The 18100-nt window shown below is 36.1% G+C and overlaps 1 protein-coding gene across 2 annotated transcripts in view; it reads left to right on the forward strand.

The window, feature by feature from the left end:
- Positions 1-18100, forward strand: part of COL11A1 (collagen type XI alpha 1 chain) — a 258624-nt gene that overhangs the window by 14693 nt on the left and 225831 nt on the right. For both annotated transcript variants that reach the window (XM_064282480.1, XM_064282479.1), the window contains exons 2-3: positions 10873-11040; positions 15848-16061. In XM_064282480.1, coding sequence (XP_064138550.1) covers positions 10873-11040; positions 15848-16061 — 382 coding nt within the window. The remainder of the gene's footprint in view (positions 1-10872; positions 11041-15847; positions 16062-18100) is intronic.

Genomic DNA, 18100 nt, shown 5'->3' on the forward strand with positions numbered 1-18100 from the left:
TACTAAAGTATTAGATTTTTAAAACTTTTAATAAATAATTTGCATCGTGGTTACTGTGTCTTAAACTATAGTTATGTCAATATCTATTCAATGTAAAGAAAGACAATGAAGAGGGGCAAATGCTGTGATGTAAGTATATTAATGTTAGAATGCTAATGGAACAGTGAATGTGAAAATAATTAATTTGAGACCTATTTGGTTGCTTAAGCTAAGATCCAGGAAACTTTCTGGAGTTAGATGTATCAGAGATAACATATGCTGCTATAGAAACTTATAAGCAGTACATAATTTTCATGGTTGACATCTAAAAGAACTTAAGAAATAGAAAACTATTCAGTATTCTAATCTACTGCAAAGAGGTTTCCCTGAGGTAGTCAGGGGAAAATGAATAACAGGAATCGAGTGAATTAATCCCCTGGAGAACATGGGCAGTGCTCACTGGAACTGGCAGAGAGGCTCAGAATAGTTGAAATTTCCGGGGAATAATAATTTTAGATATTATTTTTATTTAGTACTTTTTTATGTGTTAGGCACTGTCCTAAGAGATTAAAATGCTTTATCTCATTTAATTTTCAAAATGAGGCTAAAATGAAGAAACTAAGTCTTAGAGCGCTTACCCAAAGTCATACAGATAATAATTGATTTCACATAATTTTCATATGTCACAAAATATTTTTTCTTTTGGTTTCAACTTTTGAAGACATAAAAAAAAAAAAGTCGTATCCTGCAGGTTATGCAAAAACATGAAGGGAGGCAATTTTAGTCTGTAGGTATAGCTTGCCACGCTCTTATTCTAAGGCATTGTTACAAATAGCAGCTCAGCTCTCACAAAAACTCTTTGAGTTAAATAGTTTCATTATTCTCATTTTACAGATCCGGAAACTGAGACACAGAGTTGTTAAGTGATCTGTCCAAATCACACTGAAGCTAAGTGGCAGAGGTGGGACTCGGAACCAGTCTGGCTTTAGAAGTTGGGCAGTTCCAGCTGCGGAAGCTGAGTTGTTAATCATTGCCTATACTCTTGTCATTGCCTGAATTTCAGACTATTTATTAAGAGCTCTTAAGATTTTGAAGTATACCGGAGTCTTGGTTGTAGTTAAATTAGGATAATTGATCACTTTTGTTCATATTTCTCTATTGTCAGTCCTATGTTCCACTGTGGAGGCAGTGGGGGTTCTGTGGTAGAATTTTTGCCTTCCAAGTGAGAGACCTGAATTCGATTCCTGGCCACTGCAACTCATGCTCAGTCACCGTCTGTCAGTGGAGGTTTGCATGTTGCTATGATGCTGAACATATTTCAACAGAGCTCCCAGACTGAAATGGACTAGGAAGAAAGGCCTGGTGATCTATTTCTGGAAATCAGCTAGTGAAACCCTGTGGATCACAATGGTTCAATCCTGTTATAGATAGGGTCACCATGAATTGGGGCCTGATGCAATGGCAGCTAACAAAAACAACAACACTCCCTTACCATACATACAAATTAGTTCTCCTGGCTTCTTGTTACTCACCTGGTTGTTGTTGTTAGGTACTGTCAAGTTGATTCTGACTCATAGCAACCCTATGTAAAACAGAGCGAAACATTGCCTGGTCCTGCGCCATCCTCGTGGTTGTCGTTATGCTTGAGCCCATCGTTGTAGCCACTGTGTCAACCCATCTGTTTGAGGGTCTTCCTCTTTTTTGCTGACCCTCTACCAAGCATGATGTCCTTCTCCAGGGACTGATCCCTCCTGATAACATGTCCAAAGTATGTGAGCCAAAGTTTTGCCATCCTTGCTTCTAAGGAGCATTCTGGCTGTACTTCTTCCAAGGCGGATTTGTTCATTCTTCTGACAGTCCATGGTATATTCAATATTTTTCCACAACACCATAATTCAAAGCTGTCAATTCTTCTTCAGTCTTCCTTATTCATTGCCCAGCTTTCACAGACATATGAGACAACTGAAAACACTTTGGGTTGGGTCAGGCACACTTTAGTCCTTAAAGTGACATCTGGAGTAGTAAAGTATTTCACAACTGTGTCGAAGGTGGTTTTTTACTCTTTCTCTGCTTTATTTATTTATTTATTTAATTTCATCCCATAATGGTATGTTTTATATATGGTCTGTGATATAAAGTGCAAGGTGAGGATAAGTGACTCTCTAGAAGTGAGGAAAGAATCTACTTTAGAAAGCCACTTGCGTCCTTGCCAACTTGACTCAAACAATGGTAACCAAACTAGATAAGCTCTTCCAGATGCGTTAAAGGCCACTTCCAACCCTTGTCCTTTGCTTTCTGAGGCTAATGGGAAAGAGTCTTCAGGTGCAAAGTCGGATGCAGCTTCTCATTCATTCATTCATTCAATATATCTCTACTGATTATTTACTATGTGCCAGCCTTATTTACTATGTTAGGCCTTGAGAACACAATAGTGGACATCAGTAGTGCTGATGTTTATTACTATCATAGAGTTTACGGTCTATCAGGAGAGGCAGATGTTAAATAACACTTTACAAGCTTTGAATATATAAAACAAAGAAGAGTGAGAAAGAAATATTACATGGTGTGAGTATGTAAAAGGGAAATCATGACTACAGGTTAGATACATACTGTGTCTGAAGGCATACAGCCTCGAATGAGTACAAGATAATTAAACAAGCGAATGCTAAAGAGTGTGGGGCTATCAGTAGGGAATATAGGATGCTTGGTGTCGAGTGGGAGGGTCATATAACCCAGCCTGGGCAGAGTGAATAAAGATTTCCTGGAGAAGTGATGCTTGGGTTGAGATAGAAAGGTTGACTAGATCTGAGTTCACTAGGTTTTCAACCCTGACTGCACATTAGACTCACCTGGGGAACGTTTATACATATGGATACCTGTGCCCTACCCTAGTCATTGTTCTTTATTAATTCTGAATGGACTCAGCTATCATCTATCTTAAAAGCTTTCTAGGTGACTCTCATAACTTGACTGAAAATCAGTCATGACTGAAAATTCAGTCAGTTGTCCTTAGTCAGTTGAGCAAGCAAGGAGAGAATATCTCCAATAAAGGAAGTTTGGTACATTTCAGAAACGGAAAAAAGTTTACTTTAGCTGAAGGGTAAAATTTGGGCGTTGGAAGAGTGAATAGGAATGAGTATTCAGGTTCACTTGGAGTTTGTGGCAGTGAATTCATGATTTTTCTCCAGCTGTTCACAGCAGCCAGGGTGAACCCAGGGAGAATTTGGACAGCTGAATTTAATCAGTGTTGCTGTTTTACCAGGCAAGCATGACTGCTCTCATTGTCTTGAACCCCACACTCTCTTATATCTCTGCTGTCATATTTGCTGTTTCTTTCCTCCTCCGCTTTGCTAATGAACTACTATTCATCTTTAGAACTCAGCTTAAATGTTCCAAATAGTAATATTTTAACCCTTGTGGGTCATATGGTTTCTGTGCAGTTACTCAACTCTGTCCTTGTAGTGCAAAAGTAGTGATAGACAGTTGTAAATGAGTGGGTGTGGCTATGTTCCAATAAAACTTTATTTAGGAACACTGAAATTTAAATTTCACATAACTTTCATGTCAAAAATATTATTTTTCCTTTGTTTTTTTCAACTTTTGAAGACATAAAATAATTCTTATCTTGCAGGTTATGCAAAAATATGAAGGAAAGCAATTTTAGCCTGTAGGTATAGCTTGCCAAGCTCTTATTCTAAGATATTATTACAAATACCAGCTCAGCTCTCACAAAAACTCTTTCAGTTAAGTACTTTTGCTATTCTTATTTTACAGATGCAGAAACTGAGGCACAGAGTTGTTAAGTGATCTGTCCAAATCACACTGAAGCTAAATGGCAGAGGTGGGACTCAGAGCCAGTCTGGCTTCAGAGTCTAGGGTCTCAGTAGTATAATAGTGCTGCTCTTCTCTACTGCTCATGGGAGTGTGTGGCTGAAGAAGGTTAGAGGAGAAATTAACTAGTGACAGAGTGATCATAGCACTGTGAGATGGTAGATTAGTAATCCATGGGAATGTTGAAGGCAACAGGGAGAAAAGATCAAAGACTAGGGGCCAGATTTATCAATGAATGAGTGAAGGTGTTCAAGAGGTCAATAGAGTACAACAGAAAGGACTTATTAGGTTCTCAGAAACTGTTATTTTAAGATTAGAGAATCATATGGGCTCCAGAGGAAGTTGTTTTGAAATTATATATATACGTGTATATACATACATTTATACATATATGTACGTGTGTGTGTGTATATATATATACATATATATAAAATAAACCTGTTGCTGTCAAGTCGATTCTGATTCGTAGTGACCCTACAGGACAGAGTAGAACTGCCCTGTAGAGTTTCCAAGGAGAGGCTGGTGGATTCGAACTGCCCACCTTTTGATTAACAGCCAAATTCTTAACCACTGTACCACAAGGGCTCCATTTTATATATATACATATGTGTGTAGGTGTATATTATATATATAAATATTTTTTTCAGTCAGCCAACATTTTATATGGTTGTGTGTGTTTATATAATCTTGTGTATTTTATGTGCGTTGTATGTTTCTGTCCTCTTCTAATTTTGGAAAAAGTATAAGCAAATAATTAAAACCCAGTGTAAAATGTGTTATAGAGGTGAGCATGTCTAACCCAGCTTTGGGAGATAAGAGCATGCTTTCTGGAGGAGATAGCATATCAGTTGTATCCTACTTATTCCTCAGATAATATGGAGATAATATTTCAGACAGTGGGGGTAGGATTATAAAGACCCAGAGGCAGAAGAAAGAACTTGAGCTGTAGGCAGTGTGAGTTCAGTATGGCTAGGGCACTGAGGGAGGAAGGAGTTAGGGGGTAATGAGAGATGGATGGGGATGTGGTGGTGAGGGTGGGACTGGGAGGACAGGCAGATGTATCCAGGTCGTGATGATTTTATATGAAAGGTGTGTGAATATCTTCTGGAAGTCAGTGAAGTTCTCTGAAAGATTTTAAGCAGCAGAATGACATGTTCGTGTTTGGATTTTTGGAAAGCTCACTCAGGCTGTGGTGTGAAGATTTATCTGAAAAGGCATGGAGACCAATTAAATGGATACTGTAGTAATGCAGTGGGCTCTGATATCTTATTCTTCCATTTAATCAGCCTATAGAGTTGCTATGAGTCAGAATCAACCTAAAGGCAGTGGGTTTGCTTTTTCATTTGGTTACTACATAACAGTAAAAGCCAGGAAAATATTAGTGAACAAAATGTGTTGAATCAGATACATTTTAAACACAGAATCATGGTCCCTGTCACTGGTATTGGCAACAAAGAAGCAGTTAAAATGTTGAGGACATTTAAGAGCTTCTTTGTAAGAATTTCACTTTTTTAGCTATGTAGAGTTAAGCCATAATGCACGATAGCTTTTAATCCTCAAAAAGTTGCGGTTCAGTTGACTATGTATTTAGAATATTTTAGAATAGTTTGTGTGCTTGTGTGTGTGTGCACACATAGATTCTAAACATAGAAACCCTTTTATGAGGATTTATTAAATACTATGATTATCTGACCCCCACGTGTCTGTCAGTTTGTTGTACTGTGGGTGCTCGCGTGTTGCTGTGATGCTGGAACCTAAGCCATCGGTATGCAGATACCAGCAGGGTCACCCATGGAAGACAGTTTCGGCTGAGCTTCCAGACTGAGACAGGCTAGGAAGAAGGACCCGGCAGTCTATTTCTGAAAAGCATTAGCCAGTGAAAACCTTGTGAGTAGCAGCGGAACATTGTCTGATGTAGTGCTGGAAGATGAGCCCCCCAGGTTGGAAGGCACTCAAAAGATGACTGGGGAAGGGCTGCCTCCTCACAGTAGAGTCGACCTTAATGACGTGGATGGTAAAGCTTTTGGGACCTTCATTTGCTGATGTGGCATGACTCAAAATGAGAAGAAACAGCTGTGAACATCCGTTCAAGCATAGCAACGGTTGTGAGGATGGTGCAGGACCGGGCAGTTTCGTTCTGTTGTGCATAGGGTCGCTATGAGTCGGAGCCGACTCGATGGCACCTGACAACTTAACAACATGATTATTTGATCAAAGAAAAAGCATAATTTCAAAGTGACTTGATTTATTATTTAGTCCACTTGGAAGAAAATTTAGGACTTGATTAACTGAGTTTTCTTTTTTTTTCTTCTGAACACTATATGCATATTAAGAAAAAGTTGAAGTATTCATTTTATGTTCTAATTTTTATTGTCTTTTGGGAAATAAATTATGATTTTTAAAAAATATTATACTCTTACAAGATGCCATGTGTCTCTACAAAGAACTTTGGCATGTTTTAAAAATAGAGCCCTTGTTTTGAATCTTGTAGAGTGTGTTTTTATCACATTAGTTTCAAAGTAGGAAGAAACAAATATGGCAAAGTCTGTGCTCTTAGACAAGTTGATCATGTGAAAGTCCACTTTGGAAAGAAGGAAATCGTGATCCATTTCATGTACTATTTATGCATGTCTTCTTGTGACCATGACAACGGGGCTGTATTCTTTACTTCACTAGACCTGTAGCATCCATAGCTGTGTTCATATCTACCCTGGAGTCTTTACACTCTTCAGCTGTTCTTTTGAGGATGACTTCAGAGTAAGAAGATAAGATAAAATTAACAGACAAGATTCCTTGGCTTTTAAAAACATTCTGCTTCAGAATAATTTATACTCTGTAACATGATGAATTTAATTTAAAACAAATATAAACACAAGGAATCAAACTGGCTCAAGATAATTTTAGTACATTGGAGCCCTGGTTGTGCAGTGGTTAAGAGTTCAGCTGCTGACTAAAAGGTCAGCAGTTTCAATCCATCAGTCACTAGTTGGAAACTCCCTGGCGGCACTTCTGTTCTCTCCCATAGGGTCGCTATGAGACGGAATCCACTCAATGGCAAAGTGTTTGTTTGTTTGTTTGTTTTTAAATTTTTATTGTGCTTTAAGGGAAAGTTTACAAATCAAGTCAGTCTCTCATACAAAAACTTATATACACCATGCTACATACTCCCAATTGCTCTCTCCCCATTGAGACAGCCCACTCCCTCCACTCTCTCTTTTAGTGCCCGTTTCGCCAGTTTCTAACCCCCTCTACCCTCTCATCTCCCCGCCAGGCAGGAGATTCCAACGTAATCTCAAGTGTCCACCTGATCCAAGAAGCTCACTCCTCACCAGCATCCCTCTTGGTTTTAGTATACGGGCAGTCCCTGGGTTATGAATATTCGACTTACATTCAACCCATAGTTACGAACCAACCCCTGTAAAGTCCATTAGATTAAAAATTTGTGGTACGTACAATGATTCGTAATAACGAACATGTGCTACTTGTGGTGTGCGTCAAAATATTATTACTGTGTTTTTATGTTAAAGGTGTTTTAGTGTACCTGGAAGTGTTTCTTTTTTATTCATAGTAAGGTATACTATGTGCTATATACTAAGACAAACATTTAAAGTTAGATATAAACTGTGCCTAACTGTCCCAACTTACGTACAAATTCGACTTAAAGGCAGATTTAGGAATGAAAATTGTTTGTAATCTGGGGACTGCCAGTATTTATTTCTTAAGTTTTTATTTTGCAGGGTTTATTTAGTTTGCTTTCTGGTGCTCAATTCCCACATCTGTACAGCGGGGATAAGAACATATACCCTGCGAATTTGATGAAAGCGAATGCATGTGAAAAACTTAACTCAGTGGCTGGCACACCTGAGGATCTCTGGGCATGGCAGTTATTATAATTTGTATTTTCTTAGTTTTATATAATAAGAGAAAAGAAGAAAGAATAATTAGGTATCTTATTAGCCTAAAAAATTGGCCATTGCATACACGGCTAGTGCAAACAATTTTCTTAAATGCCATTATGATTTTTTTAAATATTCCAAGGCTGAACTAAAGTACCATTTTGATAGTGAATAATCCCTTGAAAATCTTTGACCTCCTCTAAGAAAATTTTTTTTTTCTTTTTAATAATTTGACCCAGTGTATACTCCAGATGGATTTTCTTTCAGAAGCTTGATGAAATAGGTAGACAGGGACTTTATTATTAAAGGCAAGGACATTCATCATTATATATATAATAGATTTTATATGATTGTAAAATTTAAATAACTAAGGAAGTGATCAAATGCACATTGTTTACAAGCATTTATTCAATTATTCATAATTCTATAACAGACTAGTTAAGCAAAAATTGGTTGAAATTATAATTTTCAAAGAACAAAACCCAGCTGTAGGTTACCTTTTACTTTGTGAAGTGTGATAAATGATGCTGATGGTATTCCCAGATTCTAGAATGAGTCCCATTTTCATTGTCATTGAGTCCTCCCAGAATCAATTTATTCACAAAACACAACCCAAAGCCCACTGCTGTCAAGTTGATTCTGATGCATAGAGACCCTATAGGACAGAGTAGAACTGCCCCATAGGGTTTCAAGGCTGTATGTAATCTTTATGGAAGCAGACTGCCACATCTTTCCCCTCTGGAGTGGCTGGTGGGTTCGAACCCCTGACCTTTTGGTTGGCAGCTGAATTATTCTGAAATCTGATGACATTTCGATTTTATTCTTTAGTTAACCAATGAAATTTTTCCAGTTGGTAATGTTAGTTGTAACTTTCACCCAGAAGTGGTCTCTTTTACCTCTGAACCATACAGTACTGTGTACCTCTACGGAAATGTAGATACTGCCTCCTTCATACTTATTGGGCATATGTAGTGCCTCCCCAATTAGAATCTAAATACATGAGGTAAGAACCAGATCTCATACATGCTAAGTGGTACTTTGACCAGCACATGGCCTGCTCTGGATGTTTTGTTTATTTTTGAATACAGGTAGAAAGCCCAAACCAAACAAAACCCATTGCCATCTAGTCGATTTCAACTCATAGTGACCCGGTAGGGCAGGGTAGAACTGCTCCTCAGGGTTTCCATAGAGTGCCTGGTGAATTCGAACTGCCGATATTTTGGTTAGCAGCCTTAGCTCTTAACCACTACTCCGCCAGGGTTTCCAGTAGAAAGCCAGTAACATATAAATATATTGAATAGCATAGATTCTAAAGTCTGCGTATAACAATGCTTACACCACATGGTACACGTTTTGATTTGCTCACTGATTTAATTAGATATATAGTTTGAAGCCCAGGGAATTTGAGTATCTAAGAAAAGCAAGTTATCCAAATGGGTCCAGTTCACAAAGGGGAAGTTTAAGCTTCCTAACTTATATTGGACACATCATTACAACTGGCTGTAACTGGTATGGGTTGGATTTGGGAAATTTATGCTTTTGCCAATCTGTCAATCTGCATTGGGCAAATCTGCTACAAAAGATCTCTTTAAAGTGTCAAAATGCAAAGATGTCACTTTGAGGACTAAAGTGGGCCTGACCCAAGCCATGGTGTTTTCAATTGCCTCATATGCATATGAAAACTGGACAGCGAATAAGGAAAACCGAAGAAGAATTGATGCCTTTGAATTATGGTGTTGGTGAAGAATATTGAACACACCGTGGAGTGCCAGAAAAATGAACAAATCTGGCTTGGAAGAAGTACAGCCAGAATGTTCATTAGAAGCAAGGATGGTGAGACTTCGTCTTCCACACTCTGGACATATCAGGTGGGACCAGTCCCCGGAGAAGGACATCATGCTTGGTAAAGTAGAGGTTGAGTGAAAAAGAGGAGGACCTTCAACAAGATGGATTGACACAGTGGCTGCAACAATGGGGTCAAGGATAACAATGATTGTGAGGATGGTGCAGGACTGGGCAGGGTTTCATTCTGTTGTACATAGTGTCGCTATCTTGGAACTGATTCGATGGCACCTAACAATGACAACGTGCTTTCGCCTAGATCCAACTATAAACAAAGTCTTGAGTAATGCACTCTGACAAGGAAAGCACTCAAGTCAAGGGAATTATACTGTGTTAGCTATTCTTTTTTAACATCATTCAACTTCTCTTCGTATTTATGATATGGCCTAGTAACTAAAAGTTTTACAATATTTATACTATTTATTGTAAATTTGAAAATTCAAAATCATCTTTGTTTGGATTATGAATAGTTGAATAGTAGACCTATTAGAAATAAATGGAAAATGTAAAGGTGCTGGGATTCACTTTTGTTCCAAGTGTGCCATTACCTGGAATGATTAAACTTTTTATAAATTGTAATCGAGATGCGTCAGAATACTGATACATTTTTATATGCCCAAAAAAACCAAACCCATTGCCCATGATTCAATTATGACTCCTAGTGACCCTATAGGAAGGAATAGAACTGCCCCATAGGGTTACAAATACTGTAAAATATTACTGCCACATCTTTCTCCCAAGGAGGGGAGGGACAGTGGGTTCAAACTGCCCACCTTTTGGCTAGCAGCTGAGTGCTTTAATCACTGAGGCACCAGGGCTTCTAATAAAAAATAAAAAAATAAAACTAATAGGCTATATTAAATCCCATTTAGGGAATCCTGGTGATGCAACAGTGAAGTGCTCAGCTGCTAAACAAGGATTGGCAGTTTGAACCCACCCATACTCTCTGCAGAAGAAAGACCTGCCAATCTGCTTCTGTAAAGTTTACAGCCTAGAAAACCCTATGGGTCATTTACTCTGTCACATGGGGTCAACGCAGCTGCACCCAACAACAACAACTAAATTCCATATAGATCAACAAACTTTCTGTTTGCTTTTTCATAGTTTTATTCCAGATTTGAGATATTTTTTTTTTGAGAACATTATGACCGTCCACCTTCTCACACCCTCCACTTATCCTCCCATGTGAATGTCAGGGAATTGTGGCAAAGTGGGCAAGTGATAAACAGATTTGAGGAGCAAAATGACAAACTATTGCCTCTATTAAAAATACTAATTTTTATTAGATTATTCAATTTGTTCTTATTTTTTACTTATTTTTCAGCTGCTCCAGTTGATGTACTAAAAGCACTAGATTTTCACAATTCTCCAGAGGGAATATCAAAAACAACGGGATTTTGCACAAATAGAAAGAATTCAGAAGGTTCAGATATTGCTTACAGAGTTTCAAAGCAAGCACAACTCAGTGCCCCAACAAAGCAATTATTTCCAGGTAAGTTCATTTTATTATTACTCTTATTACTATGTCTTTAGTAATTGTTATTAATTCTGTTTATCATGCTATGTAATGAACAATTATAGGTAGAAATATAATTCTTTCGTGTATCAGACACCAAGTAAATCAGGGTCACCAAGATGGCATAATTAAAATACCTAATAATTTAAAAAATACCAGTCTTAGTACAATCACAGGAAATATGCTTATTTGAAAATTGAAATTTATTTCAGGATGGCAAAACTAGAACTCAGCGTTATCGCCAATGCTGTTTTGCATATAATCACATGGAATTTACTCATGGCAGAATGTGGCAACTTTACTCTTAATGACTCACCCGGTGCTACTTAACCAAAAAAAACCAAACCCAGTGCCATCGAGTAGATTCCAACTTGTAGCGACCCTAAAGGACAGAGTAGAACTGCCCCATAGAGTTTCCAAGGAGTGCCTGGCGGATTTGAACTGCTGACCCTTTGGTTAGCAGCCATAGCACTTAACCACTACGCTACCAGGGTTTCCTAATGACTACTAATGACTACTAGGTTAATTTAAATGGGCATATAGATTCAGAAATATGTAATAAATGTCTTCTAAAGTTAATGTAAAAGTCTTCTGTTGCAAGACATACTTCTTTGGTAGACATTATAAAATGTATTATATTATGTTTGGGTTCAACTTTTATCATAAATAAATAAAAGTCACATCTCACAGTAACTGACAGGTCAGGGGCTAGAGATTTCCTAAGACTTTACCAGGCACGTTTTCATAATTGTATTAAAAATGTTTGGTGAATACTTTCTTTCCTTCCATGAAAATATTAATTGACCTAATGACATTAATTATCTAGAAATCATGATGACATGGGAGAAGGGGAATGAGAGGTGAACTGACATTTTCTGAGCATCACATTTTCTGAACACCTAACTCATTCCATATACTTGCCTGTCATGTCAATTATTTGTCTGTGTAACTTTCCTTTAAGTCAGATGCCTCATTCTTATATCATAGAAGTGGAAACTGAGGTTCACAGAGGTTCTCTGACTTGTCCATGTTATGTGGAGGGGATATTTAAACCGAGTCTGATCTGCTCCAAGACCAATATTTTCTACATATTAATTATTCCTTTTCATTGCTTTGGGATAGTCTCAGACACAACTTATTCAAATTCTCCATATTATCCTACCTCCTGCCTACCTGAAGAAATTTGAATTTTCTAATTTCACATAAAAATGTTTTCTAATAAAAGCAATACTATAAAACAAGGAATTAAAAATTACAACACAAGACAGTATATTTTTTGTTCTTCGAAGGAACTTTTAAAAATAATTTGGAAACCAATATATTTTGATCGTTTATTGATTCTTTCAATACAGTTTCTGTTTCACCAAAATTTATGGTAGACAAAAGTAACAGACTGCAAGTAGAAAGAATGTCAATGCACAACTTTTATGATTTTGAAGAAAAAAAAAAAAACTAAAAATAGTTATTAAATCCAGAATATCTTTTAAATAGTAAACAACTAGGTTTCTTTTTTATTTGTTGTGTCCTAATGCAGATTTTTTTTTAATGCAGAAGTAAGAAAGGGGGATAGGAAGTTTTAAGAGGGAAAAACAGAAAAAAGGATTAGTGGAAAAGTTTTAGAAATAGGCAAGAAGTTACAATTAATTATCAACTTATAAGAAGTTATATCTTATATTTTGGCATGCCATGTCTGCATCTCCTGATCAGTTTATTGTGCCTTTCAATGTAGTAGTTAATTAATTTGATAGACTTCATAATTTCTGTGACTTTATTCACTAGGAAAGATGACAATCTAGGCCTGTAGGATCTCGTCCACTCCAGTTACTAGAACTCATTTATATTAAAGTTGTCGTTCTTTCTTTCTCTCATATCACTGTATTTAAGACATATGATTATATTAGTGAGTATTTCTTTCAGATAGGAAGAGAAATCTATATAGATATCCCATTTTTTTTTCCCATGCAAATGATTATAAGCTTGCCTTCCTGGAATGTAGAGGTCCTGTCAAATAATGCAAAATGACAGTTAATAAAAACCACTAATGAAAGGCCCCCCATTAAAACAAAATCCAAATAACGAATGTTCTTTTTAAAATAAACTTAGAAAAAAGCTTAAAAAAATATATTTGGAACATTCTTTCCCCCATTATGGAGAGCCATAAAAGTAACCTCCTCTAATGAAGAAAGTAAGTAGGAGCATTGGAAATGTCAACAAGCATCACTGAGGCAGGGGTGGACATTTGTTAAATACAGTCATTGTAATGTTCTGGTAGAATTTAAGTTATGTGTCCTCCAAAGTCCCAATTTGAGACCTTTAATTTAAATGTCTGAAACCTTGGTGCTTGTGAGCAGAATAGAAGCTGTAATTTACAAATTTATCTTAATAGTAGTTGCCCTCTTTAGAGCACCTTCTGTGAGACAGACACTCTGCAAAGGACTTTATGTATTTATTAATTTTTGTCTTCACAGCCATCTAGGAAGGGGGATGTTTAAACCCAGTTTATGTATTGGAAGTTAGACAGGTGAAGTACTTGAAAATAATCACACAGTGAGTGACTAGTGTGAAGCTGGTTGACAATCCTGGTCTCTTTGGCTAAAGCTGTATTCTTCCCACTATGCAAACAGCCTTCGCTCCCCAGGTTAAAAATCCTACTGACCATTAAGTCTCCTCAGAAAAAAGGTTTTAATTAAAGAGAGACATATGCTGTATGGGAAGATACTGAGCACTGCTTAAAAAATTACAACCGAATAATAAATTTATTGTACCATTTCATATCACATTTATGCATATATTTAACATGTATTAATCTTAAAGCCTGGTGGTACAGTGGTTAAGAGCTCAGGCTGCTAACCAAAAGGTTGACAGTTCAAATCCACCCCACCGCTCCTTGGAAATTGTATGGGGCAGTTGTACTCTGTCCTACAGGGTCACTATTAGTCAGAATCGACTCAACCACAATGGTTTATTTTTAATTCAGTTTGAAATGCTCAGAGTGAAATATGATTATTATATACACACATACATGACTTTAAGGCTAATTATGTGGTAGTTATAACATTTTCTTATTAATAGCAGTCATTTAAGAGACAATATGCTTTATCCTGGAGGTACATTTGTATTTGAAATATTTAGGTTGAAAAACTTCACATATTCTCTGTACCATATGTATAGATGATTGCTATTTCAGATAAAATTTCAAAGTTTAAGTGGTCATATTTCTGAATTCTGTCTGATATTTAATGAATTATGAGCAATTTTCATTAACATCTTAGAGAGAAGAGATTAAAGTGGGGTACCTAGGTTAGAAGAAGCCCTGGTGGTGCAGTGGTTAAGCACTCGGCTGCTAACCTCACGGTTGGTCATTTAAGCCCATCAGTGGCTCCGGGAGAAAGATGTGGCAGTGTGCTTCTGTAGAGATTACAGCCTTGGAAACGCTGTGCAGCGGTTCTCCTCTGTCCTATTGGGTTGCTATGAGTTGACAGGAATGTTTTTTTGTATGTTTGTTTGTTTGTTTTGGGACCTACATTAGACTCTAAAAATTTTAGCACCAAGTCATGTATTTTAGGATAGCTAAATTTATTTTAGTGGTCATAGCTTAAAGATTATAATTAGAAGTTTATTGATTAATTTTAAATTGAGAAATATTTCCATCATTTAAAAATTTGACTTATTAGTATAGTTAGGAAGTTGAAGATTTTTAAAAAGTTATGCTGTGCTCATAAGGAGTATAAAGAAGATGATTAATTTTATAAGCTATTTACTCTTATATGAAAATATTATTTCCTAAAATTCTTCCTTTCCCAAATATCTCTATGTAGACATTTTTCGTAGTATTTTTTTCAAAAATGAAAAAATGCTGTTTTTAACTATCTCATAATGCTTCAGTGTCATTGTCTTACATTAGATTTTTGAAAAACTGAGGTATGTTTAGGGTGCTAAGAATTTCTGTGATTTTCAATATTCTGGGCTACTCATTTAAAAATATAGGTTTGTTATGGAGCTTCATCAATAATAGGCTGACATACCAAGATTTATATATATTTAAAATATCAGCAGATAAAAAAATCTTGCTCATTGACGTACTTTGCTATATTTTCATTATATTTCAATAATTATCTTTTACTGATTTCATGAATATAAAATTGAATGTCTCTGTGACATTCAGATCAAATAGAAAAATATCAATCATTTTAAGGCATGATATTAAAGCTCAGATGATCTGCTCGTTATATAGCCATGTTGTATTGGTAAATTATTTACAAATAAAGATTGAGACTTTTAAAGTAGTCACATTGTAGTTTGGAGATGTATACATATTTGAAACGTATATTTAAGCGATTAGAGATAGTTTACATTAATTGACTGCTTGCTTTGTGACACACTCTCAATTTCTACCACAGCGCTGTAGAGAGGATGTATGGCCATAAATTAGATAAAGGCAGAAAATAAAAACTTTACACTAAAAACAATACTTAAACAACTGTTAAGAGTGCTTACCATCTGATATTATACTGGTTCCATGATCTTCCTTCTTAAGTTTGAATTCAGTGTCACATAATTATTGTGCTTTAAATTAGTGACTTTGGTATTTGAATATGCTTTGGATCAGTATTGCAGAGAAAGCTTCGTAGAGCCCCCCTCATTTGGTCTTTAATCTATAATATTATTACTCTTTGAACTTAAATGACTTATCAAGGCTACACAGAAAGTTCAAGGATGCTAAAGTGGTCTAGGAACAGTTTGGAACTTCTGAATTTATGACTCTTTGGCCTTCTCTTCTCAGGTGGACCTTTTCCAGAAGATTTTTCAATATTATTTACAGTAAAACCCAAAAAGGGAATTCAGTCCTTCCTTTTATCTATATATAATGAACACGGTATTCAGCAAATTGGTGTTGAGGTTGGGAGATCACCTGTTTTCCTCTTTGAAGACCACACTGGAAAACCTGCTCCAGAAGACTACCCTCTCTTCAGAACTGTTAACATTGCAGATGGGAAGTAAGTGACACAATAATAAAGTCATTTAACTGTTTTGAAAGCAATAATTTTATTCCGTCATTCAATAAATATTTATTAAATGTGATGTAGTTTTTCTAGGGACCTAGCAATCTGTCACTGAACAAAGCAATAATACCTCTTTCCTACATGGTTTACTTTGTAGTTTGGGCAGACAAACAAAGAAAAATAAAAAAAAAATGTACTGATAAATAGTGTATAAGGCTGTGATAAGTGAGAGAGAAAAATAGGGTGGGGGAGAGGACAGGCAACAGCAGGATGAGAGGTGAGATTTTAAGTACTGAAACCAGGAAAAATCTCACTAAGAAGATGACCTGAGATGAAAAACCTGAAGGAGGTAGGAGCCATGCTACGCTGATATTTGGAAGAATAGCATTCTAGGAGGGAGAAGGAAATACAAAGTCTCTGAGGCCAGGATGTGGCTGATTTTTCTAAGCAACATCAAGGAAGCAGTCATGGCAGGAGCAGAGAGGGGCCATGAGGATGGAGAAGCAGTGGAAGGTCAGATGGTGCAACACATGGTAAGTGGTTATAAGCATGTTGGGTTCTACTTTGAGAGAAATGGGAAGTCACTGTAGGGTTTATGAAGAAGCACTAGTAGCTCAATGGTTAAAGAAGCACTAGTAGCTCAATGGTTAAGTACTATGCTGCTAACCAAAAGGTCAGTGGTTTAACACACCAGTTGCTCCAAAGGAGAAAAATGTGGCGCTCAGCTTTGGTAAAGGTTACAGCGTAGGAAACCCAATGGGGCAGTTCTTCTCTGTCCTAAATGGTTGCTATGAGTCAGAATTGACTCAACGGCAATGGGTGTGGTTTTTTGGTAGAAGAGTGATCTGATCTAACTTATCTTTTAGTAATAATATTAATGATGAGGATCTTAGGAAAACTTATATAATACTTGATATGTGCAATGTATTGTTCTAAGCACTTTATACATATTTAACTCTATTAATTTTTCACAACTTTTTGAAATAAGTGATACTAATAAACCCATTTTTGAGGTAAGGGAACTGAGGCACAGAAAATTTAAGTAACTTACCTGAGGTCATTTATTTAGAGAGTAACAAAGAGAATTTGAAGTCAGGTAGGCTGGCTCACCAGTAACCACTATATACTTTTGAAAATCATTCAGAATTCTGTGTTGAGACTAGAGCACAGGAAGGCAAGAGCGAAAGAAGGGAGAACCGTTAGGATCCTCCTGCAATAATCTTGATGAGGGATGATGATGGCTTGAACCAAGGTGCTAGTGATCATATATGAATTGAATACATACCTAAAGGAGTTGCATTTTTAATGTCAAATTTAATTTTAGAAAATTCATAGATACATATGCCCATGAATCTTTTTTCTTAAAATGGAGGAATTATATACATTGTATTAGATTTAAGATTATCTCAGTAATCTAATGTGTTAATAAAAACAAAATAATGTAAAATGTTTAAACACACAAGAAGTATGTCTGAAATCAGAATTAAAATGTCAACTTATAAAAAAATTTTTTTGTGAACATTGCCTTTAATTTAGCAAAAAAATAAACACATAAAGGTTTGTTAAATTTACTTGATATTTTATTGCTAAATCTAAATCTCTAAAAATAGACAGTTTTATTACAAATATGACTTTTGGTTATAGATGTAAGAAGCAAAGAGCAGTGCAGATGGGAAAAAATGCCCACTGAGTGTAACGTTTTCAGGATTAATGAGAAATCTTCAAGTCTCAGTGCCAGAAAATTTCAAGCTTTTATGAATAATTCACATTATTATCCTGTGGATAAATAAAATGTTATAGCTGATTGCATTTCTCTCTTTGACAATTAGCAAATACCAAGCTAAAATTTTAGTCCAGGTGAATGGTCAATAAATATTTTTGATAGATTATCAAGCAGAACTAGAGATCACACCATATTTACATATCTCATAGTGGTAAGATATTACTTTGACAATATATTGAATAAAATTAATAGGTAATAATATTGATTTGTTATTTATTTATTCTTTCAATAACAACTTAATTAAATGCTC

This window comes from Loxodonta africana, chromosome 3 (assembly GCF_030014295.1).
Source record: "Loxodonta africana isolate mLoxAfr1 chromosome 3, mLoxAfr1.hap2, whole genome shotgun sequence".
Classification (NCBI taxonomy): domain Eukaryota; kingdom Metazoa; phylum Chordata; class Mammalia; order Proboscidea; family Elephantidae; genus Loxodonta; species Loxodonta africana.